The 26,151-nt window shown below is 36.6% G+C and overlaps 1 protein-coding gene and 1 pseudogene across 4 annotated transcripts in view; one reads left to right on the top strand and one right to left on the bottom strand.

Moving 5' to 3' along the window:
* Positions 1-26,151, top strand: part of RABGAP1 (RAB GTPase activating protein 1) — a 151,198-nt gene that overhangs the window by 91,530 nt on the left and 33,517 nt on the right. For all 4 annotated transcript variants that reach the window (XM_060154385.1, XM_060154387.1, XM_060154386.1 and 1 more), the window contains one exon: positions 22,155-22,268. In XM_060154385.1, the coding sequence (XP_060010368.1) occupies positions 22,155-22,268 (114 nt within the window). The remainder of the gene's footprint in view (positions 1-22,154; positions 22,269-26,151) is intronic.
* On the bottom strand, positions 15,845-20,109 carry LOC132523076 (COP9 signalosome complex subunit 2-like; annotated as a pseudogene).

Here is a 26,151-nt window from a genome sequence, read left to right as displayed (position 1 = left end):
TAACTCATTCTCTCTCTTTTTGGTGGTTTTATATATCACTTTTACCATGAAACATTGTTTTCTGATGTAGTATTCAAAGGGTGGCCTTACTACTTTGTTAGTTTGGGGAAGCAACTCATCTTGGTTTTCATGGAGTGAATATATACTGTGTAGTTGGAAAAGCAAGATATATGAAAATACCTATAAAAATTAACAGTATCAGTCAGGTAATTAGAATAGAGACATTAAATTTTTGAAAGTCAGATCATCCACAAAGGAGATAGGGAGGGACATTTGAGCTGTAGAAGACCTTAGAGATCATTTGGTCTGATTCTCTCTTTTTATAGTCAGGAAACCAGTCCAGTGGCCACACAGCCATTTATGATAATACCCAGACTTCCTACTTCCTAATCTATCATCCATTCCTATTATATCTTGTTGCTTTTGCAGAGGAGTGGGAGTTTGCCTTCACTCAGCCAAGTCCTGAATAAGACTTAAATAGGCTGATATGAGGTGTTTGTTCTTGTGTGTGTAATTTTAGGTGTAGAAAGCATTATGGGCAATGATATAAATGTTAACTGAGGCTTGTTATGTTTCAGAAGAATTTTATAAACTTTGTCCTGTTTAATCCTTCTGATGCTCTATGAGCTAGTGACTATTATTAACCCCATTAAAAAGATGAGAAAACTGAGATTGAGTTGCCAGAGACAAACAGTTAATAAGTGGAAGATCTGGGATTCAAACCCAGGTCTTTCTGACTTCAGAGCCTACATTCTTACCTCACGTAATTCTCACGGAAACCTATCAGGCAGTTTTTAAATTTTTTTTATAACTCTGTTTTACAGGTGAGGAAACTTAGGCTTAGAGAGATTAAGAAACTTTTGTCAATATATCAACTAACTCCCATACTTGGAAAATATGTGACAGACTTCCTACTAAATATAGCAGATTTAGTATGCATATTTATTTCTGTTAACTCCACTATAAAGAATGACAAAAGTATAATACATATGGACAAAGAGAAGAGCAGAGCTGATGGCAGATGAATGAAGCTAACAAAATTTGGGGTTATGGAAACCCAGTGGACAAGTGGTAACTGACTCAGCAGAATTGACAAAGCTGAATTTGGGGGAGGGGCAGAGAGGATCTGCCAGTAAACCCAGTAAATATGTGGGAATTAGACTTCTGATATGCCTCTCAGGCAGAGAGTAGTATGAAGCTGAAAACTGAAGAATTGTTAGAAAGTTTATTGAAGGCACGTTTAGATACCGTCACTCATCCCCCCACCCCCACACTCCTCCACTGTACACCACCTTGATCCCCATCCCAAGTTGGCCCTAGCAGACCACTGGTTTTTCACCATCCCAGTAGAAGATGGGAGACTTACTCTTGGGAGTTTGAACCACAGGCGTTCTGGATGCCAGGCATAGCTGAGAATGGGACTGAGACACCTTGTTGAAAACAAGAGTATCAAGAGAAAGTCTGCTTATTAAATAATCAGTTTCCCTTTCCCACTACACTCCCAGAATGCTCTTAGCCTTAAACCTTCTAAGCAGGAGATAAGAGGAGTCTAGTCTGGGGGCCAGTATCTAAGGGCTCTCAGTTCCGACAGTCCCTGCCCAGTCATGTTAAGTTGATGCCCATCAGTCAGCGAATCCTACCCATGCATATAGAGCTTCCAATTAGTTTTTTGTTCCTTATCTTCTAATATCAACAGTTAACCAGAGAAAGTCTTATGAATAGACTTGAGAAAATGTATTATGAATGCACAGAGCCCAAAACAAATCAGAGGGAGCAGAAACAAGTCATAGAAGAAAACTTCAAAAAAAACCCCCAGTATTTGTAACTAATATTTTCAGAGAAGATTTTGCATCCATTAAGGAAAAAAGGATGCCATAAAAAAAAAAAACAGAGAACAAGAAAGCTTTTGAGATTAAAAATATAATCAGACATTTTTAAAAATTAGAAAAGTTGGAAGGTAAAATTGAGGTAGAGCAGATAGTGAAACAAAAGACAATAAAGGAGGTAAAAAGCAAGACAATTAGAGGCATGATCAAGGAGGCCCAATGTCTGAATAACATGATTTTCAGAAACAGAATAGAGAAAAAGAATGGAGAAATTCTCAGATATCACAAGAGAAGTTTATAGAACTGAAGGATATGAGTTTCCATAATGAAAAGGACCAATCAGCTTAGTGTAATAAAAAGACTTTGTGATGGCAAATCATAAAATTTCAGAACACTGGAGATAAAGAAAAACCTAAAAGCTTCTTGGTCTGGAATAGGGATGGGATAGTAGAAGCATCCTAAGTACAGAGATCTGAATAGCATTGTACTTTCTACCACAACGAAGCAAGAAGATAATTGGGAATAAATTCAAACTTAAGAAGTGATTTTTTAATTAAAATTTTATTTATTTATTATTGGCTGCGTTGGGTCTTTGTTACTGTGCACGGGCTTTCTCTAGTGGCGAGCAGGGGCTTCTCTTGTTTTGGAGCACAGGCTCTAGGCGTGTGGGCTTCAGTAGTTGTGGCATGCGGGCTCAGTAGTTGTGGCACACGGGCTCAGTAGTTGTGGCACGCAGGCTCTAGAGCACAGCCTCAGTAGTTGTAGTGCACGGGCTTAGTTGCTCCGCGGCATGTGGGATCTTCCCGGACCGGGGCTCGAACCCTTTTCCCCTGCATTGGCAGGCAGATTCCTAACCACTGCGCCAACAGGGAAGTCCCAGAAGTGATTTTTAACCTAGAATTTTATGCCCAGTCAAACTTTCATTCAAATGTGAGGATAAAACCCATTTTGAGATATGTGAGGTCTCAAAATATTTACCCATCTTACAAATATAGATACATAGAACACTGAGGGAAAGAAAATTTGCAATTAGTAACTTCAGAAAAAATAGAAGATGAAAGAAGGAAATCTAATCATGATATACTCTGTGATTCAGTTATGAGAAATATAGATTTAGCCAAAAATTGTAGCAAAATTATGTTGAGAGTCATGATGAGGGGAAGGGGGAAGTATGTTTGGAGGGTAGGTGGGGTTGGGACTGTAATAGAGCTACAGTATCATCTCCCATACAAGAAAGTCTTAAAAAAAAAAAAGAAAAGCCAGAAAGTAGCAATTTATGCATTTTGTTCAGAACTAGGAAGGAAACACAAACAGCTAAAAAAGATGAAAATTGTTGCCCTTTGGGCAGCAGGGAATAGGGTGGGAGGTATAAGGGGTCTGCTGTTTTTCTTTGTACGCTTCGTATGGTTTGACCTTTACAACTGCGTAGGTGTAATATTTTTTATGGAAAGCATAGACCACGTTTAGATAAAGGCAGATAAATTTTAACATTGATAGAAGGAAACCAGGAAGTGTAGGTTTAGAACATATTACTGAAGTAGAACATGAGGGCGTGATAGCACACTGTATTTACCTATGGCCTTGTACAGAGCAATTTCCTATTTATCATCTCATTTCATCCTCCTAGGAAAACAGGCAAAAGGGATGTTATCCCTCTTTGACAATTGTGGAAGCTGAGTTTTGAGGCTGTAAGACCTTTTTGATTCCTAGTCTACTACTACTATGCCTCATAAGTATGTTTGAATCTTTCTGGATTTTTTTAATTTTGTTTTTTACCAAGAGAAGACAGCAGATATTAGAAAGCATCTTCTTTGACATCATGGGAAGGAATACATGAAAACAAATGTGTGTATGTATCTGTGTATATGATGAGTATGTGTGTACTGGTATACAAGTATCTATAATGTAAGATCTGGCATTCTGAGATCACAAGAGGCATGCAGATTACTGTGTGGTAGTCATAGGTAAGGAAATGTGTGTTAGATTTCCTTAGAAGGCAGTGTATGAGGTGGGCTGAGCTCTGGGTAGAGTAAGATTTCTGTAGTCTTATCTCCTCCCACCCGTTGAATGAGATTGGCATAAAATATTCAGCTGGACAGGATTAAAGGAACCCAAAGGGCCAACAGACAAAAGACCCTAATAAAGTGACCTACAATTATCAAACAATCTATGACATGAGAAGCCTTTAGCAAATTAAAAAGTATGTCTTTATGATAAATTGCCTTGATTGTAGTCACTTAATGCTTTATTGGAGTGTTACAAAAAGATTGTATTGGCTTTGAATAAAATATGAAAGAGTCTTTTCAAAGTAAAACTTTAAATTGTGCCTCTTAGCTTTCAATAAACATTTGTTGAATTGAATTAGCAAGACAGTATTTTGGGGAGAAAGCAAAAGTTACAGCATTAAATAGCATGATATATTTTTGAAAATTCTTCCAGAAAGACTGGGGAAACCCTCACTGCCAAAGCTGTTAATTTATAGCTAGACCAAAAAAAAAAAAAAAAAAATCCATTTGAGGGTCTCTGTCTTCATTGGCCCCTGGGGAGCAGAATCTGACTTAAAAGCCTTTTTCATTTAAAAAAATTCTCCTTCATGACATGATATTTGTAGGAATTAAAAGCATTCCTACTTAGATTGTGTTAACATCATGTATCGTTAGCAGTCATTGTACTAAAGATACATGTGTAGCCTACCGAGCGCAGGAAATAAAACAAAATTTAGATCCTAGTTCTGACAGTTGATTAGATAATTTAATCTGTCAGAACTTCAGAAGGATACTAATCTTTAAGCGAAGATGACTCATATTATAGGAGTCAATTCAAGATCAGATGCATGTTGCATTAATGTAAAACTCTTTACATTGTTACTGTATTTATTTTATACTCTTAGATCACTGTTTTTCTGAGATAAAAAAAGAAGATAGTGAAAAGAGCATGGATTTTGGGATCTCTGGCCCTTGGTTTTCCACTCTGTAAAATGGGATTTTATCCCCTTGTTACGATTATTGTGAAAATGTGATACTGTCACATCTTAAGTATATAGAATTGTGCATGGTGGCATCATAGAAGCTCAGTAGAAGACTGTTGCTGTTATTTCCTTGTCACACAGAGTCAGAATCTCCCAGTAACTTCCAGTGCCTGATGTAAATACCCTCAGAGGAAAGGCCCTGGGTGAACGTGGAGGGGCTTGGTGAGCCTCTTTCTCTCAGGGATCATAAACCTAAAGTTCTGCCTTGATGGCTTACTCCATCATGTTACTGATGTTTTATGTATTTTGTCCTGCTTTTATTGTATGTTCCACAGGAGGATTAGTCCTATACAATTCTCAGACACTAAGATACATATATTTAGATGTACTTTACTAGTCCTATACAATTCTCAGACATTAAGATACATATATTTAGTCATTGGGGGTTACAGTAAGCTTTAATAGGTTAGAGATGGAAAGGAAATTTGGGACTGAAGTGGTAAAGAGGTATCACTTTAATTGAACCTTAAAAATGAGTTATATTAGGAAAAAAGTAAAACTGTGACAAAGGGTGTTTTAAGCTTCGAAGGCCTCAGTGAAGATGGGCCATTTATATACTTTATCCATGTAATATGTAGTGATAAAAAGTATGTACTTGAGAGGCAGGCAGACCTAGTTTTGAATCCTAGCCCTTACACTTACTAGCTGTGAGACCTAGGACAAGGTTCATTATCCCTCTTAGTTTCTGTTGCCTTAACTAATAGTACTATCTCATACAAGTATTGTAAGGCTTAATTAATGAGCTATTGCATGTAAAGCTCTTAGCACAGTTGCTTGGTCTGCAGTAAGCATTCAGTACATGTTAGCAGGTGCTGTTAGCTTCCTTGTGAATAGGGCAATATGGATGAACCAGAGGTTTCAATTTGAGGTGTAATGGAGTAAGGTCAGAAAGATAAATTGGGGCTACCTGATCTGGAATAAAAGGCTAAGGGATTTGACTCTAATTAGGAATTGTAGATGGACTTAAGGTTTTTGAGTACGTGAATAACATAAATATAAAATCCTAAAGTGACAGAGCTGGAAGATCCCTTAGAGTTCAGTCTAGACTCTTCCTTTCTCAAATGGGGAAAGGGAGACCCAGAGTAGTGACAAAGTAAATTAGTTGCAGAACTGGGACTAGAATCCCGGCCTTAAACCTCCCTTAGACTCAATCATGACACCAAAATAAGTCCAAAGGATTGTTCAGCCTTTCAGTCACTTGATTGGTCAAGTGCTTAGAAAATGTGCGTTGCCAGCAGGTTCGGGAAAAAAGAAACAAGTGTTCAGATTTTGATGTGGATGAAATAAAATAAATAGTCTTTCCATTGGTACTTTCAGCTAAACAAATTAAGATTTGAAAAATCTTAATTAGTTAGAAAGTTTTCTTGATCAGTGGCAGTCACCTCAGAAAGGGGAAGTAAAAATACATGAAATGCGTGGTTCTAGAATGCCTTCATTGGTATTTATATTATTTGTACTGCTAGTGAGATTGGAGGGTGAAGTTGTTTTGTTTTTTTTGCGGTACGCGGGCCTCTCACTGTTGTGGCCTCTCCCGTTGTGGAGCACAGGCTCCGGACACGCAGGCCCAGCGGCCATGGCTTACGGACCCAGCTGCTCTACGGCATGTGGGATCTTCCCGGACCGGGGCACGAACCCATGTCCCCTGCATCGGCAGACGGACTCTCAACCACTGCGCCACCAGGGAAGCCCCGAGGGTGAAGTTTTTGCTTAAATAAAATTGAAGATCATTGCTTATCCAGTACCTTTTAAAGTTGCTATTACCCAGGAATTTTAAATACAAAAACATAAAAAGAATTTAATTCCAGGTTGGCTCTTACTACCTATCTAATAAGCCATTACTACATAGATACTAATAGACCTTGGTTGGTATGATACCTATGTGCCGTTAAGTTTTTAGGTTAATAGAGAAAGATCTAACTAATTATATAGCTTTATACATTAATGATAGAATAAGATAACTTTTAAATCTTTAAATAATTCTTGATAATTGTTTCTTAAGATTAGCTCTTTGGTAGGAAAATTAAAATCTTAAACATGATTTTCTTATATATTGGGGCTCTAGGAAATATCATTTTTGCCTGAAAGCTATATAAATAGATATAATTAAAATAAACATTGAAGCCTAGGTCATATACCTATAGTCTGTTAACATGTTTATGAATGCAGACCTCTTACAGAATTCTAAATGCAGTTCAGCAGTTCACTGATGGAGATGTTTGTGACTAATAGCATTCAAACACAGCTCATATAGATTATTTTGTTAACTATATAAAAGAGAACTATAGAGCTTAAAGTCATTTCAATATAACTAGTCATTTTACAGCTGCTTTGTATTTTTGCTACTTAAGAGGCATACTTAAACCTTTGACTTAAGACTTGTTATTTTCAGAAGAAACTAGCTTTTTAAAGAAAAACTGAATATTTGCTAAGCATTATGAAACATTCATAAACATTTTCTTAGAAATCATAATTTGATTGATTTGGTTATATAAAAATATAGCTTGGGGGGCTTCCCTGGTGGCGCAGTGGTTGGGAGTCCGCCTGCCGATGCAGGGGATATGGGTTCGTGCCCCGGTCCGGGAAGATCCCACATGCCACGGAGCGGCTGGGCCCGTGAACCATGGCTGCTGAGCCTGCGCGTCCGGAGCCTGTGCTCTGCAACGGGAGAGGCCAGCCACAACAGTGAGAGGCCCGAGTACCGCAAAAAAAAAAAAAAAAAAAAAAAGATAAAAAAAAATATAGCTTGGGGAATGGGTCTTGATTTTGTGTGTGTGTGTGTGTGTGTGTGTGTGTGTTGTATTATGAGAGTGGGTGATTTTGAGAATATTTTATAAGGGTATTTGATATGTAGTTTTGCTAAGTAATGTAAATAATACAATTGAAATAAGTATTTGGAATTCATCACAGTTATCAGAAACATATTTGGAATATGACTTTGTATGTAATAATTTTGGGTCTTCTAATTTAGATGACTCATAAATTACCTCCTCAACACCTTTTTACTCAAAATGACATTTTTTGTTTCACTTTGGTCAGATAAAAGTTCTTGAGTATTTCCTGCTTCTTGGACCTCTCCATGATGGAGTACTGTGAATGAGAATCAACAATAGCAAAGCAGGAAAAGATTGACGGTGTAGTTAGCAGTTGTGCCTTATCTATACATGATTTGGGACAGTTTTGCCAAACATTGAATAATTTTCCTGTGGGAAACTTGAGCCCTAAAAGGAAATGAACATAGCTAAAAGGCTGCATATCACATGGGACTTCGATTTATTTTTAGAATGGCACTATAATGCCATATTTGGATTGAAACAATGTGATAGCCGTACCTTATTTTATTAAAAAGCTGTGTTTTCTGAAGAAGCCATTTAATTTTCTATTACATTGTGTATATAGACTCAACATAATAAGTATATAACTGTTCAGCTGATAACCATGCTAAATGTTTTAAAGTTAGCGGCGCTTATTTGGCAAACATTTCTGGAGGCTGCTTTTGGAGTCTGCTTTCTGCAATAAAAGATTCTTTGGCAGTTCATTGATTATAGAATATAGTTGTCTTTTTGTTGTGCGTGTTTGGGGCAAGTTGTTTTCTTACTGGAAGGGAAAAAAGAGTAAAGAAGGATTAGTAGCATTGGGTGTTGGTATAGTTAATTGATTGTCTTGAAATAGCAGAGGTCTTTACTAAATGAGTCAGTGATAATAGAGAAACCCAAATGGATTTTTGCCTCTGAGAAATGATTTTTTTTTTAAGATAATCAGCAAAGATATTTCATTCTGAGCTCCTAGAATGTTTTGGTTAGCACAGTTCATAGGTTTTAAAAAACAGTCATTATACCATTTATATTTTGTGTCAGCTTTTCTGCTACCTGATTTATCTTTATAGTTTTATTTGGTTAAAATAAATTGATACAATGGATTTCTGAATTGGATACTCTCTAAAATTGCAGATCCCTCACAGTAGTTCACTAAGTTTCAAATATGGGAAAATCTGCCAAGTACACATTTTGCCCTTTGGCTTCTCTCCCAAGGTTGGAAATAGGCCAACATCATAAATCTCAAGTCTGATGGGAAAGAGCTGTCGCTGATGGCAAGGCCTTATGCTACCTGCCTTCCATGCAGTATTTAATTTGCTTCTCATAAACTCTTCAAGGCAGTGACCATTGCATAAATTTTACAGATAGGGATATTAAGGCTCAGACCAGGGATATTAAGGCTCAGACCAGTTAAGTGACTTATCCAAGGTCATACAATTAGAAGTAGGGGAGGCAGTTTTCAGACACAGAACTGCCTGACCCTAGAGTCAGTGTTCTAACTATCACATTGTGTTCTATTATATCGTGTGACCTCGGTAGAGCACCTAAAATCCGTCTTCTCTATTCTTTGTCAGAAGTCCAGCTCCAGTCTTCACATAGTTGTAGCCAGATTCTGCAGTGCCTTCAGTTACTTCCATGTTTATGGAAATTTAGTTACAGTTTGTTCTGTGTTTGATGTGTTTGGAATGGAAATTTTAAAACATTAATTACTGAATACAGTAGTAATTGCTGAATACAGTGTTTCATTTATTTAAATATTAAAGATTAGTTTCTTGTCTCCCATTGGTCGAGCTTTTAAAGTCTTTTATTAAATGTTATTCAATGGCAGTTTTACTAGAATTACGATTTTTGCCTATAAGAGCAAATCACCAGGATAAATTTACAAAGTAATATCTACCCACAAATCCAGTTTATACTAAAATTCCTGCTATTGCATTGGTATAGAATAACAGCACTGCAAGTTGAAAGAAAACTGATTTGAAGATCAGTGGTGCTAGTTACATAGGGACAAGTAAAATTATGTTTGCATGACTATACATTTTTATGTTCTTGAAATCTGAATTTAAGGTAAAAATGTTTTTGCGCTGTCAGTGTTAAATGAGCCCATCAATCAGATACTTATTTCTAGAATTCTTGTTGATTGAACTATGAAATGCTATTGAAGGGCTTTAATTTGTTTTATACAAATACACTGTACCTCATTACTAAGGTATTGAGGTACCTTATTAGAATATTTACAATTCAGAAAAGTAGGAAAATGTAAATAAGAAAGAGATTTGGAAAATAGAGATAGAACAGGAAGATAATACACAGATATACAGGCCATGACCTCCTGTATTGTTTAAGATTGGGCTGCAAATTTGGTTGTGAGGGTTCTGGAGGCCAAAACAAAAATGGACATTTAATCATTGTCCATGGGGGAAAAAATAGCCATATTTCTTTAGAAGAAACAGAATTTCTGATAAGGACACTGAGTAATGTGGTAGGAGGTGTCCTCACCACCACGAGATACAAGATTTCTATGGCAATTTTTTTAAAATAGTGTCTCAAAACATGCCAGTAGCACAGTTTCATGAAGGCGGTTCTTTGAGAGGCCAGGATATTGTGGTCTAACAGTACATCTATCAAGTGGTCAACCCTAATCAAAGAATAAAACCATAATAATTTAAAATATTACATATTTTATTTTAAAACCTGAAATGATTAAGATACATGTTGGAGGCCACCTAGCATTTAGGGAAAATGCCTTTTCTTTGAATAATTTACAAAAGGGCCACATGTTGAGACTTTTTTCACTTTGTTTTTATGTTTAAGAGTATCATATATTTCTCTGTGTAATTAGAGCTTTAGCGATTTCTGCTTTTTCATAAACACTGAATAGCCTTCATATGAGTAAAAGGAGGAAGCACATTTTCAAAGTCTGTATCATGTTGATTTTATTTGTAAGAGTCTAGAAGACAAAAGCATTTTTTCATATATTAGGAATTATAAATGCCATTCACTACTGATAAGAGAATTTCTTCACTTTTATAGTATGTTTATTTGGGTTAAGAACGTGAACTAGAAAGCTGAACCAGTTGGGTTCCAGTCCCAGCTCCTCACTTTGCCTGCCAGGTGATTTAATTTCTTTCCTCTTTTGCCAAATGGGGGACATAATAGAGCCCACCTCAGGGGGTTGTTGTTAACACAGGTAGAGCTATATGATATATCCATATATAAGGTGCTTAGAACAATGAGTACAGATCCTTGTTCGCTCTAGTTATTATGGCTTAAATAATTATTTTTAAGTCTGTAAAGGTGAGTTTGTCAATAGGAAGTAAGTGGCTCTGAACCTTATATGTATCATATATCCCCTGAGAATTCATTTATTCAGAAAATATTTATTGAGTTCCTACCATTTGTCAGGTACTCTTCTAGGTGCTGGAGATGCATGTGAACAAAACAGAAATCTCTGCCCTTATGAAGCTTCACATTCTAGTGAATCTGTTAAAATCTAAGAATGTTCTTAGAAAAATAACACACAAAACTTTGCAGTCAGTGTCAGAGAATTTATGGTAAACCTTAAATCTGTTTATTAAATCTCAGAATAAGAATACCTTACATACCTTCTTTTTATTTTGTCAGAATTCCTGTGAGGCATTCCTTAAGATGGCTACAGTATTTGATTTTAAAAGACAGAGCTATTTTTTAAGCGACAAAATAATTGTTAACTAAAATAATTGTTAACTGTTTTTCTTAATCACCTTTTTTGACTCTGTTAAAATGGTGCTAATAGAAATGCTATTAGATTTAACATGACCCATTGAAATGAAATTTCCAGATTTTGCAGGTTTTTGTAGGCCCATTTTGATCTTGCCCAAACACAAGAACATCTGTTTTCATAGGCTTAGAAGTCTTATTCTTCACCTTTGCACTTAAGCAATTGTGCTACTTCCAAAACACATGAAATTAAATTACAAATGACAGGAGTTACGTTTAATTAAGAAAAATGATTTTACCTCCAGAAGGTTTTTAGTCCTTATTTATTAATTTTATAGTATAGTATTCCTTCAATTTCATTTTCCTTCTTTTGAGTTTTTTTCTTAGGGAATTTAAAAAACTAAGTCTTTAAAATCACTTCTGACAATCTGTAGCTGGCTTTTAAAGAGCAAAATGTAACCAAAAAATTACTTTATTTCTGTGAAACATATTGTAAAGAGAGGGTATAGCATGATGGATTTGAGTGGAATTTTGGTGGTATTTGTTTTGTTTTCATAAGTATTAGATGATGGCTTTTAACAAAGCATTTATAACATTTTGGATAGTCTTAAGAAGATCTTTTTCTTTAGGCAACAAGCTACTTTGGAAATAATCTTCTCTATGCTGGTTATTTCTCATGGCAACCTTCCACTGCATTTTCTTTGTTTGGGTACTTTCTTTTTCTTCCTGCCATTCTTAGCTTTCTATTTTTCAACTTGAGTTTACAAAGGGTGTGTATTCAGAGGGTTTCCGTCAGTTCCCAGTACCTTGTTAATCCTGAGAAGTTACTCAGAGAGCCAATTCTCACAGTAAGGTATAAAAATAGTCATCCAGAAAAATTACAGAATGTGGTACCACTGTGATTTGACCTAATGGACGACTTTCAAAACCAAGATGGGAGAAGGAAACAGCACAAATGTTATTTCCTTAGATTTTTCTTTGCACAGATTATTTTAGACAAGCCTTACAATTTAAGAAAGTAACAAAACGTCACTATTGCTTTCTTACATACACTAAAAAGAGCATAAGAATTGGGGACAAACAAGAAATCATCTAGAAATCAGTTACATCAACAGAGCCTCCTTTTTATTACTATTGAGCTTGTACCCACAGCATTCACCAGTTTTATTCCACAAATTTAGTCCACCATTTTATTGAGTGCCTAATAAGTGCAAATCTTAGTAGGATATGTTTGTTTCAATTAGTGAGCCAATACTGATGTATTATTATCAACTGAAGTCCATGTTTTATTTAGATATCCTTTGTTTATTCTTAATGTCCTTTTTCTCTTCCAGATCCCATCCAGGATACTTCGTTATATTTAGTCCTTCTGTCTCCTTAGGCTCCTCTTGACTGTGTTTCAGTTTCTTAGACTTTCTTTGTTTTTGATGACTTTGGCAGCTTTAAGGAATACTGGTCAGGTATTTTATAGAATGTCCCTCATTTGGAATTTGTCTGATGTTTTTCTCATAAGGTTATGAGTTTAGGGGAAAAATAACACAAAGGTAAACTCCCATTTTCATTACCTGATATCAAGGGTATGTACCATCAACATGACTTGTCACTATTAGTGTGGACGTTGATCATCTGGCTATGGTCATGTTTGTCAGATTTCTCCATTGTCGTTACTCTTTTTTTCCCCTTACCATACTGTACTCTTCAGAAGGAAGACACTGTGCACAGCGCACACAGGAGTGGGCTCCCTCCATAAGGGCAGGGTGGTTTTTTTGTGTGTGTTTCTTTTCTGGCTGTGCCGCATGGCATGCAGGATCTTAGTTCCTCGGCCAGGGGTCGAACCTGTGGCCCCCTGTGGTAGAAGCACAGAGTCTTAACCACTGGACCAGTAGGGAAGTCCCAGGGCAGGGTGTTTTCATAAATTATTTGGAATTCTTCTTCATGGGAGATTTGTCTCTTTTCCCCCCATTTATTTACTTATTTGGTTGTTTATTTATATAAGTATAGATTCATGGATATTTATTTTATACTTTAGATTATAATCCAGTAATACTTCATTAATTTTGTTGCTTACATTGTTCCAGCTTTGGCTACTGGGAACTCTGGCTCATGTTTCCCTTTGACATGTTCCCATTGTTGTGGGTTTGTTTTCTTTGTGGTGTGAGTCAGGGGGGAAGTTCTTCCTTACTCTTTGGCAATTCTAGCCAGCACTAGAATCAGCCATTTCCATAAGGAGCCTGGTTCCTTTTATTAGTAAATGGTATTAGAAACCAAGATCCTGGCACTAGGTGTGCTCATTGCTACTGGGTGTTATTGCTTCTAGGCCATGGCAACTGACAGGACAAGGAAATATATGCATGATAGTGCTGTTTTTTTTGTTTTTTGTTTTTTTTTACATCTGTCAGCATGTGGGTTCAGCAAACAATGCATTGGAATTAGAATGGAATGGAGTCAGTAAACTTTATGTGTAGTTCTTTGCAACTTTAGGTACAATTCTTAGTTATATACAGACTAGAAGGAGGCCAGGACAAGTACGTAAGTGACTGTTCCAAAACAGCAGGGCAGCTGCTGTGAGGGTGCTACCAGTGTGGTATATAAATTGGTACAACTTTTCTGGAGGACAAATTGGCATTGTAAGTCAAAATCCAAACACAAGAGTTACACTGGGCCTTTGGGGGAAAGGAGTGATTGTGGAAATAATCTCTTACCCCTTAAGAATCATGGCTCTACTTTACAGCCTTGTTTATAGCAAAAGGAGTAGAACAGCCTGAATCTTCCAAAGTCAGAGATTTGGCCTAGTAAATTATGGTATAGACATGTGACAGGTTACTGTGCATTAAAAATGCTAGGGTAGGATAACTGTCAGATAACAGGAAAAAAGGCTCACAACATTTTACAGTTAGTAAAACTAGTAAGTTAGTAAAATTAATTTTCAAAACAATGTAAGCTCATTTTATAAAAATAATTATATAGAAAGTTAGATATATGCTTATCAAACATTAGCTATAGTGAAATTATCTTTTTTTCTCATTTTTCCCAGTATTATTATTGTAAGGAAGCAAAAATGTCTTATTAAAATAAGAAAACAAAAAGGGTTTGTTATTATACTAAGAAAATAAAAGGTTAGATTTTTCCTTTTAAGATGCAGTAAGGTATATCATTAATTTGGGATTATGTTTGGGGAACAGTGACTAGTCCCATTTGACAGGAGTATGGGAAGGGGAAATAAAAAAGATTTGGATTTTAGTGTGAGGTATTAATTCTTAGTATTTGTTTAGTGAATAAATTTTTAAAGTGCTATTAGAGTATGGTATTTAATGAAATTATTTCCAACAATGTATGTATGTATTCCATTATATGGATGGTAATTTGTTTGTCTCTTTTTTTATGAATGGACATTTGGGGTTTCTAGTTTTTGGCCATTACAAATAAGGTTATTAACATTTTTGTACATTTTTGGTTTTCTTTTGGACACGTTTTTCTTTCTCCTGTGTGATACTTAGGAGTGAAATTGCTGGGTCTCTGTAAATGCCTATTTAACTTTACAGGAAACAGCCATGTAATTCACTAAAGTGGATTATCATTTTATATCTCCATTAGCAACAGTTAAGAGTTCCAGTTGTTTCATATCCTCACCAACATTTAGTATTGTCTTTTTATTTTAGCCAGTCTAATATGTTTCAATGTGTATGTTTAGTTTCTGAATTGTGTATACTGTTTGTATTGCTGCTTGAACTATAAGGGACAATATGGCACTATAATTACAGGGTTTCATTTAAATCTTTACTACGTTGCAGATACAGAAATATACAGACTTTGAAGAATTGACTTTTGTAAAATGCAGCAAACATTTTTAAGATTCATTATTACATGAAAAACAGTGTTCAAAGGTAAATACATTTCAAGTTGTTGCAGCTTGTTTGTGACAGAATTTCTGCAAGTAAAACATAAAAAGTTAATCAGTAGTTACATGTCAGTATATTCAAAATCATTACAAAAATCTTCTCTCTGGTCATGTTGCTGGTGACAAATTATTGTGTTGTATATTTAGAGAAGGGCTTGGCAAACTGCAGCAAATCCAGCATGCTTCTTGTTTTGAAAATAAAGTTTTATTAGAATGCAGAAATGCTTGTTTATTTACATATTGTCTATGGCTACTTTTTCTCTACAAAGGGAGAATTGAGTAAGTATCTGCCATCTGGCTCTTAACAGAAAAAGTTTGCAAAATGTTAATACTGCATGATCATATGGCAGTTTTGTTTTTTTCTGGAGATTAAAGCTGTTTTTCTTACGATACATGAAGCAACCAAAACATAAAGCCAGTTGATTAAAAAAGAACTACGTCTGCCATCACTTCAGTAGTTTTCAGGACCTATCACCTTACAGTCGTTTTGCCATTCCCTTTTCTTTTAAGGTTTATGTCTCTGCATGATTGCCTCAAGTACATTTGTAAAAGCTTGTTCTTTGTTAAGCCATTTTACTAATTATAGTCTGGTGAAAGGATGTATTTGGTTGACTTAATCAATTTGGCCATGAATAGTGTCAGCCAATATGCCTTGTGCTAGCAAGTTCCCTATGTCAGCTACATTTATGTTTAACTCCTTAGAAATAAGAGGACTATGTATTGTGGTATAAATCTTAATTTTATCAGCACTTGGGTGTCGATATTTTACAAAAGCTCTTTGCTGTGTTCTCTTAGGAAGGAATCATCCATAACGTTACTGTGATTTGTTTTCAGAATCTTTTCAAATTTAACGATGTCATTATTCTGATAGGAACTTACTGAATTCATCATTGTTAGAATTTTTGGATCATTTTTGTACAGCTTGGCCTCTGGCAAGTCAAATGGATTTATTCCCAAGTTCTTCAGCATATTTCCTAAGACCAAATATTTTAAGCAAGTGGTTCACATGGAACTCCTCGATTTATTATCATTCTTGAAGGCTTCAAAAATTCAGCATGTGAATTTTCAAAATCACCTAATCTCAAGGGCATTTTCCCCCTTACTTATCTGATGACTCCCATGATCGAATGGTTGAGGGATGGCAGATGGATGAGAACTAACCAGTTACAGAGTTTTTTCAGTTTTTTGTTATATTCCCATTCTATGTGCATTTGAATGTCCAAGTCATATATCTCATAATTTTATATCCTTTTTCAAGTTATCTTTATCATCAGTCTAATATGACTGATAAAACTGGCATAAAATATTTTGAAGCTTTCCATATTCCTCTCAATTCTTCATATAATTTTCTAACCTTCATGCTTGTCCTAAGCCAGAATCTATCATTCTTAGCATGTTTCAGAACTTTAATTGTTGTTTCATAAAATTCCTAGAGTGAATTCATCTGACATTTAAAAAAATCTGAATTCTCTTTTGGAAATATTCCAGTGGATATATAATTCAAGAACAGAATTAACAGCTTTTTCAGAATAATTTCTTATGGCTGAACTACAAATATAGATCAATAAAATGTCCATTCATCTTTTCTGGAAAGTTTTGTCAATGTGAAATTTATTTTAATCATTGTTTTAGTGCTTTAAGTCCCCTTTCTCCTTTTTGTTTTCAAGTTCTAGAACTTTTCAGAAATTACTTAATGCTGCTTTGGGTCATCTTCCTTCAGTGCTTTGAAATTATCATTCTGATTTTCCAAATCTCCATTGATTGAATTACTCTCTGCAGAATGTTCCAGGTGGTAGCCCTCCTATCATTGCACAAGAAATCATTCTCCTTGGTAGACACTTTGGCTGGCTAGCTCATTGTGGTTTTAATTGGCATTGTCCTGGTAACTACCTTTTCATTTGCTTATTTGCCATTTGTATATTTTCTTTTATAAAGTGCTCAATTTTTGTCCATTTTAGTAATTGTCTCTTTCTTTAAGTTCTGTATATATTCTGGATACAGTTCCTTTTGAGATCTATGTAACGCTTGCCTATTTCTTTTCTTAATGGCATATTTTATAAGCAGAAAAATTTTAATTTTAGTTAAGTTCAGTTTATTATTTTTCCTCTTAATGATTCTAGGGGTGCAATAAGTTTTTGTCATGCTGCAGTTTCACAGTTGAAGCTGGGACTATTTATGGTCGGTTGTTGTTTGAGCTGTTCATGAAACAGATTTATTTCAAATAAAGATTTCTTAATTCCCAGTATGCCTGTGGTTTTCTCTTTGTGTTGCTATTTTACATTCTATGTGTTGGTTAAAATTAAAACTGAGTTCAAGAGAATTCCCTGGTGGTCCAGAGGTTAGGAGGACTCGGCACTTTCACTGCAGGGCCCAGGTTCGATCCCTGGTTGGGGAACTAAGATCCCGCAAGTCGTGTGGCACGGCCAAAAATAAATAAATTTTAAAAACTGAGTTCAAGAGAATTCACATATCCTAGGCTGAATAAAAATTGTTAACCCACAATAATATAGCATATGTTTTTGATACAGACTCCTTTTCCTTGTCATTTCTCTTGATAATTGCAGGATGATTTGATTTATTTTGCATTTAGAGCTAGACTCAAAGTCTTCGTTCTATTTCTTTTTTTTTTTGGCGGTACGGGGGCCTCTCACTGTTGTAGTCTCTGCCGTTGCGGAGCACAGGCTCTGTACGCGCAGGCTCAGCCGCCATGGCTCACGGGCCCAGCCGCTTTGCGGCATGTGGGATCCTCCCGAACCGGCGCACGAACCCGTGTCCCCTGCATTGGCAGGCGGACTCCCAGCCACTGCACCACCAGGGAAGCCCCTTTGTTCTATTTCTCATGACAGTTATTTTCTCTTGCCTGCATATGACACAATTTGGAAGTCACTAATGAGTCAATCATTATAGCAGTCTTGGTTTTTTCAGGTATTTAGTTGGAATGTCTTTTAAATTATTAATAAGGTTCTTTTCTGATTTAGTTTAGTGCCTCTTTCACATGAGTCTTGAATTAATAAACATTAGCATTAGAGATTCTACTTTAGGGAGAGCTGTTGACCACATGAGCATTGCCATCACTCAGTCTTAAGGAAGCTTTTGGACTTTTATTCGATATATTTATCAAGCACTGAGTATGTGTCATGCATTGTGCTAGGCTCTGTGGAAGTTACAAAACTAAAGTACAATTTCTGCTCCTACATGAATAGCTTTATAGGAAGATAAGATGTACAAAAATAAAAATAATACATATTCTAGGAACCATATGGTTGAGTGTTCTGTATGTCAGCGCGCGTGTGTGTGTGTGCGTGTGCACGCAAATGTGCATTTGTGTGCATGGGTGTGTGCTTATGTGTGAGTGTGTGTGTTCAGAGGACAGCCCCAGCTGTCAGCCATGCTGGAGACGTTGCTCACTTTCACTTTTATCAAGTGTTTTATGTACATGTCAGATAATACTGGAATCTCTTTACATGTTTATAATTTATAGACACATTTAATTGTAACCCTCACTACAACTTTATAAGGTAGATGCTATTAGCCAGAGAAGATAAGAAGCTCACCTAAAGTTTTTTAGCCAAGTAAGAGATGAGCCAGCTTTCAAACCCAGATATGTCTGACTCTAAGCTATGCCCCTGGTTCTAAGGCCTTAAGGTAAAGATGGATTGACATCGTTCCCATCATTTAGGTACATATAGCTAAATTAGTACTGGGAATTCTTAATCTAAAGGACCTGCATCATCCTGGGTTTCTTTTTCAATTGTATGAGTATCCCCTTTTGTTTGTTTTTCCATTTTAAAATCACCTTTATTTAGATGTAATTTATATACAGTAAAATTCACCAGTTTTAAGTGAACAACTCAATATGTTTTAATTACCACCACAGATATGGTGGATAATAATTCCATCATTTCAGAAAGTTCTCTAATACCTCTTAAAAATCAGTCTTCTCTTGGGCTTCCCTGGTGGTGCAGTGGTTGAGAGTCCGCCTGCCGATGCAGGGGACACGGGTTCGTGCCCCAGTCCGGGAGGATCCCACATGCCACGGAGCAGCTAGGCCCGTGAGCCATGGCCACTGAGCCTATGCGTCCGGAGCCTGTGCTCCACAACGGGAGAGGCCACAGCAGTGAGAGGCCCGCATAACACTTAAAAAAAAAAATTTAAAAAAATCAGTCTTCTCCCTTTAGCTGCAGCCTCGTCCAAACACTGATCTGCTTTATATAACTTATGGTTTTGCTTTTCTAGAATTTCATGTACATGGAATTATAGAAAATAGTCTCTTGTGTCTGTCTTCTTTCACAGTCTAATGCTTTTGAGGTATATCTTATGGTGTGTATCAGTAGGTTTTTTCCCTTTTTATTGCTGAGTAGTATTCCATCACTGTATGCACATACCACAGTTTATTTATCCATTTACCCATTGGAGCACATCTGCATTGTTTCCAGTGTGGGCTATTAGGAATGAAGCTGCTATGGACATTTGAGTTCAAGTATTTGCATATATTTGTATTTTCATTTCTCTTGGATAAATACATAGGAGTGGAATCACTGAATTGTATGGGAAGTGTACGTCTAACTTTATATATAAGAAACTTCCAAACTGTTTCTAAAGTATTTGTACCATTTTACATTCCCACCAGCAATGTATGAGAGTTCCAGCTGTTTCTCACCCTTTGCCAGTCCTTGGTATATTGGGTCCTTTTAATTTTAACATTTAGTGGGCTTGTAGAGGAATCTCATTGTGGTTTTAATTTATGTTTTGCTGATAACTAATGATGTTGAAATTTTTTTATGTGCTTATTTGCCATCTATATGTCTTATTTTATGAAGCATCTATTCAGTATTTTACCACCATTTCCCCCCTTTTAAAATCAGTTGTTTGTCTTATTTTGAGAGTTATATATCTGGATTCAACTCCATTATCAGATAGATTTTATAGGTAATTTATCCTATAAATTCATGGTTGTGGCTTACATTTTCATGTTTTTAACAGTGGTTTTTGAATATTAAAATTTTTAAATTTGATGGAGTCCAGTTTATCATTTTTTCTTTTCTGATTCTGTGACTCATAGGGACCCCTCTACATAGCTCTGCAGCTCTCTTTCTGTTCAGCTTTGCCTCTCCAGTACTCTGAGCTATAAATTCTAGCTACCTTGCCCTCCCTGAATCCTGCTCTCTTTTTTTCTCAGCTCAGGGAGGCACTCCCCATCCCCAGCTCTGTTTCAGTTCCTTCTCCATGTGCTACAGCCTGGAAGCTGCCGCCAGACAAATAGCTGTTGTAGTCTTAGGTCTCAAGAACCTTGGATTTTGTCCTGTTAGGGATCACCACAGTTCTGAGCTGCCTTAACTGCTGTTAGTGGTGTATTTAAAAACTAGTAGTCTGACAATAAATCTCTTTGGAAAGCAGTTTGGCAATGTCTTTGAAGGTTTAAATAGTTTACAGGTTAAGAAAGATAGGCTTTAAAGATGGTTCACCAGAGATGGAGTTTGAGGCGGTAAGACTAGTGTTTAAGGGTACAGACTTGTAATGAGTAGTAAATAAGCCAGAGATCTAATGCACAGTATTATAAATATAGACAGTAATGTTGTACTATAATTGTGTAATGTGATATTGCTATAGCAATCATATTCCAATATAGTATACATGTATCAAAAGTAACATGCTGTACACTTTAAATTTACACAATGTTACATGTCAAATTTATTCAGTAAAAAAAAATCTTTTTAAATGTAAAGTTAGTTCAGATCCCACAACTGTAAAATATTTATGGCCCTGGGAACCTGATTACCTGAAAGGCTAGAGAAATTACCCGACAAGAAAGAATATCACTCATTTTTCACTTGAAACAGGAGTATCAGGCTCTTGGATGGTGTGCTGAATATGATGTAGTCTCACCAAGGAGAATCAAGTCTATTGTCTTAGCTATGAAGACAATGCATTGTTAAAACAGAAGGTCATGTTTTTATGTTCTAGTTATTTACCATGTGAGCAAATAAAATTTAACAAGGGGAAGCTATTAGAAATAGCTGGATGCTTGACATATTTTATGACATTATTGACATTTGTTCAGTTTTAGTAACTCATTGTAGAAGAGGAAACAGTTTTTCTCCATTGGTAAAAGCAAGGAATATTTTCCCATAGCCTGTTTGAATTCCTTGGCATTTAATAGTCTAGTTTCCTATTGAGTAGACCACTATGTGAATTTTTATGCCATTTGTCCCTAGGACAAACCCCAATCAAGGGATTTCTCTTTTCCCTTTGAGAACCTGGCACATGAGTTTTGTGCCAAAGGATCAATTAAAGCAGCAATTTTTGTACCCAGTTTTTCTAACGGAAACCTCCTTCTTTTGAGGTTAGGTTGAGTGTTTTCCTGGGGGCAATCTTTTTTTTTTTCTTTTTCTTTTTTTTTGCAGTATGCGGGTCTCTCACTGTTGCGGCCTCTCCCGTTGCGGGGCGCAGGCTCAGCGGCCGTGGCTCACAGGCCCAGCTGCTCCGCGGCATGTGGGATCTTCCCAGACCGCGGCACAAACCCGTGTCCCCTGCATCGGCAGGTGGACTCTCAACCACTGCGCCACCAGGGAAGCCCGGGGCAATCTATTTTGAATCACATTTTCCCTCTTACAATAGAAAGGTTACCAGCTGCACTTCCTTGCAACAGGGGTGGAATAGACGTGAGGTGTATAGAGTGAAATGGGTTGATTTTCTTTCATCTTTTTTTCCCCTTAATATTTGCTTTTGCTTTGGCTTCCCTGAAGACACAATAACTCTGGGCATGCATATGTGTAAGTATGTCCCTGCAGCATTTTAAAGCATGTAAATGAGAAGACCTTGTTGTATAAGCCCAAACAAGTACGGACGTAATTGACTACTAAACCTTCTCTTTCCTAATGTTTGCACAGGAGTCTCCCCAGGACAGTGCTATCACTCGTGATATTAACCGGACATTCCCAGCGCATGACTACTTTAAGGACACAGGAGGAGATGGACAAGATTCCTTATATAAAATATGCAAGGTATTTCATATATAAAAAAAAAAGACTCTTTTTTTTATTTTTGGCTGTGTTGGGTCTTTGTTGCTGTGCACGGGCTTTCTCTAGTTGAGGTGAGAGGGAGCCACTCTTTGCTGCAGTATGTGGGCTTCTCATTGCCATGGCTTCTCCACAATGAGAGAGCACGGGTTCTAGGCGCACGGGCTTCAAGTAGTTGAGGCACACATGCTCAGTAGTTGTGGCTCGCGGGTTCTAGAGCGCAGGCTCAGTAGTTGTGACGCATGGGCTTAGTTGCTCTGTGGCATATGGGATCCTCGCGGACAAGGGCTCGAACCCATGTCCCCTGCAGTGGCAGGCAGATTCTTAAGCACTGAGCCACGAGGGAAGTCCAAGACTCAGTTTTAAATGGTGATTCTGGTTCTTTGAAATTATGCAAAGGATAACTACAAAACGTAATTTATATTTGATGTTCAAGAATGCAAAAAAATGAGAGAAAAGTCTTTGTAAAATCAACAGTAACAACACAATTTTAGATTCATAATGAACAGGATATAATTAAAAATAAAATGGTAGGATTTCTTTTACCCTTTTAATCTAGATCTCCCTCACCTTCCTGCAAAATGTCCCAGAAAGAAACCCTGTACTCACTGACTCTCATCCTTAGTTCTGACCCCACTGCACTCTTGTTTCTCTCTCATGATGATCTTCATTGCAGCTCTCTCTGCTCCTGACTTCTCACCCTCCTGGTTAAGCTCTCACTTCTCTAACTACTTCGCTCATTCTCATGATTTTTCTCTCTCTCTGCCTGCTCCTAAAACAGAGGCCTTCCCCTAGGTGCTCAGTCACTGGTTCCTGTAGCTCTACACTGTCTCCATGGGTGACCCTTTCCACTCCCACAGCTTCAGCTATCACCACTGCACAGATGTTCCCAAATCTACATTAACTCAAGGCCTAAATTTCCAGCTGCTCGTTGGTCTCCATGTAAAAGTCTGTCAAGTACATCAGACAAAACAGGTCTAAAACTGGGTTCATTTAAAAAAACACTTTATTATGAAAATTTTCAAACATACATAAAAGTTGAATAGTGTAAATGAATTTGTATATATCCCTGTCCAGATTGAATATTTATCAATATATTGCCACAGTTTCTTCATCTGTCCTTTTAAAAAAATTTTCCTGAAGTACTTAAAGCAAACCTCAGACATCATAATCCTAAACTCTTCACCGTACATCTCTAAAAATAAGATCATTATCCACCTGTATCATCCATCGTTATCCATCAGTACCATCCAATAGCCACTCCATATTCAGATTTCCCTAAATGTCTTTATACATTTAGTTAGAATCAGGATCTAGCAATATTCATACTGTGGTTAGTTGTTGTATCTCTTTTAATTAAAAACAGTCCTCCTTTTTTTCCCCATGCCATTTTCTTGCTGAAGATACAATCATTTCTCTGTTATTTTCTAGTTCCTTCCTTTGGCCATGTTCAGTTTGACATGATTGACGTCTCTTTAAGCCGTACTTCCCTCACTATTCACTGCCCTGGTACAGGCAACTATGATACGTTGCTGGCACTTTTTTACAAAAGCCGCCTTGCATTAGTCTCCCTGCCTTTGGGTTCTAGCCTATTTATTATTTTCTCTGTGTTGACCCTAGAATTGGATCATTTTAGTGGTCTCCACTAGACCCACTAAAACCTTTAGTGCTTTGTCTAACCCACAGAATGAAATAAAAATTCCTTAGTTCATTTCCTGGTCCTAGATTCATTAGCTTAGTATTAAAGGCATTTTATAGTATATCCAGGCTTACTCCCTAAATATTTTATGCTTCAGTCACATTGAACTTCTCACTGTACTCTGGTTGATTTACTTGTCAAACTTCCCAACTGAACTGTGAAGTTCTCAAGGGCAAGAATCATTTCTTACATATGTTAGCATCTATAGCACTTGCACAGTGCACGCCATATTATAGAAGGTGCTCATTAAATGTTGATGAATTAATGAAATGCCTTTTCTTCCCCATATTTCATTACAGCCCCCACGAACCTTATATTTCAAACGTTTCCCGAATGTATTATGTACATGAAAGTACTTTCAAACTTTCGGGAAATGTTTGAAATATAAAGCATTCCTTCTAGCTTTTCTATGAGCCTGAAAAATGCTCCCCTCATTCTCTACCTATAGAAATTCAGTACATTTTTATCTTAGTACATAATTGAGTAAGCCATGTGCTGAGCACTTTACTTGAGAGGACTGAGAATAATTCATCAGCTCTATTATATAAATACTGTGATTATTCTCATCTTACAAATAAGGAATATAAGCATTGGACCTAAGAACCAGACCGAGACATTAGCAATTGTGAGATTTCAGCCCAGCTCTATCTAACTGTGAGGCCTCTATTCTTTTTTGACTAATCGACTGTCGATTGGTACCTTCATCAGTTTTGTCAGACTGCATTCCACAGAGCTGTGTTGGCATATATTACTACTAGTTTTTAACAGTCTTAACAAAATGGGTATTAACTCGTTAATTTTTACTGATTTGATAGGTAGAAAGTGGTCTCATTAAATTACAAAATATCATTTCTAAATCCCTCTATGCTTCTTGTCTTTGGAAAAGCATATGTGTTTCTCGTTCTGTAGCCCTCTCATCAGATAAGCTTTGACAAAATGGGGGATATAATGAGATTATATTGAATTCTACCTGAATTTATGAAAGCATGGTTATATATAAAAACATAAACAGTGATTGGTGAGTGCCTGCTATGTAAAACATATATATGTATATATTTTTAAAGCTATAGTTTCACCAAAAGCTAATGATAAAATCCCATGTGTATATTAACTTGTCATCTAATAAACGTTGGCATCACATTTTGCTAAGTGATCTGAAATTTAAATATACCCATTTCTAAGTTGCTTTCTTGGGACACAGGAGAACCGTGGGGGAAAAAAATGGAGAATAAAGAGAGTTTCATCAGAAATAAATTTGTCAAACAGGGAATAGCGTCCTTAATCTATCGGAATTCCCCTTTCCCCCCACAACTTACATGAGAACTATAAATATTAACTATAAGACCAAGACTCTGAAGAACAACTACAGAACCAAAGAGTAACCCACAGGACTATTTGATGTCAATATTCTGTTAATGATAACGTTCAGAAGAGATGAGTTGTAATCATCTGCTGCCAAGGAAAATACGAATGAAAATTCCAAAGAACCCACAAATGGTTTCAGAGTAATCCCTCTTATCAGAAAAGTTATCACTGGCATTGTGGAAAGGATTGTATTTTGGCATCTTTGCCAAAAGATTTTTTTTCCCAGAAAGAAAAATGAATAGCAATAACAGTGTTTAGTGAGTGCCTGCTATATGTGTTGAGGTGCTGGCTAGGTTGAATAGGACATCACCCAGCCTCTAAGAAGTTCACAGTCTAGTAGAGAAGATGAACATTTAAAATGTAGTGTGGTAAGTGCTATAATAACCATACATTTGTAACAAGTACCATAGAAGTACCGAGGAGAGAGAGAATCCTGGGGGAATGGAATATGTTTGGAGCCTCAGTGAATAACACATTTTTCAGACAGAGAAGAGGGAAAAGCATGAGCAAAGACAGGCGGAATGACAACTTTTTTTTTAATGCTAAAATGGTTTTTGCTTAACCTTACCACTCCTTGGCTACAGGAAGTGGCGTGGTGACAGCGTTATTTATAATAAAGAAAAATTGGAATTGAAGAGAAATGTTTGCATCATTCACTGCCCATCAGAATGCCACAGTGGAGTGTGGGTAGCATCTTCGAGGTTCCCGTGTTCAAGTTCCTATAAGGCAACTATGACTCAAGAGTGACTACATTCACTTACACCTCGTGTGTTTTTCCCCCCCAGGCTTATTCTGTGTATGATG

Source organism: Lagenorhynchus albirostris, chromosome 7 (assembly GCF_949774975.1).
Source record: "Lagenorhynchus albirostris chromosome 7, mLagAlb1.1, whole genome shotgun sequence".
NCBI classification, from domain to species: Eukaryota; Metazoa; Chordata; class Mammalia; order Artiodactyla; family Delphinidae; genus Lagenorhynchus; species Lagenorhynchus albirostris.
The sequence above is the reverse complement of the archived record's forward strand: the minus strand, read 5'-3'. Positions and strand labels throughout refer to the sequence as shown.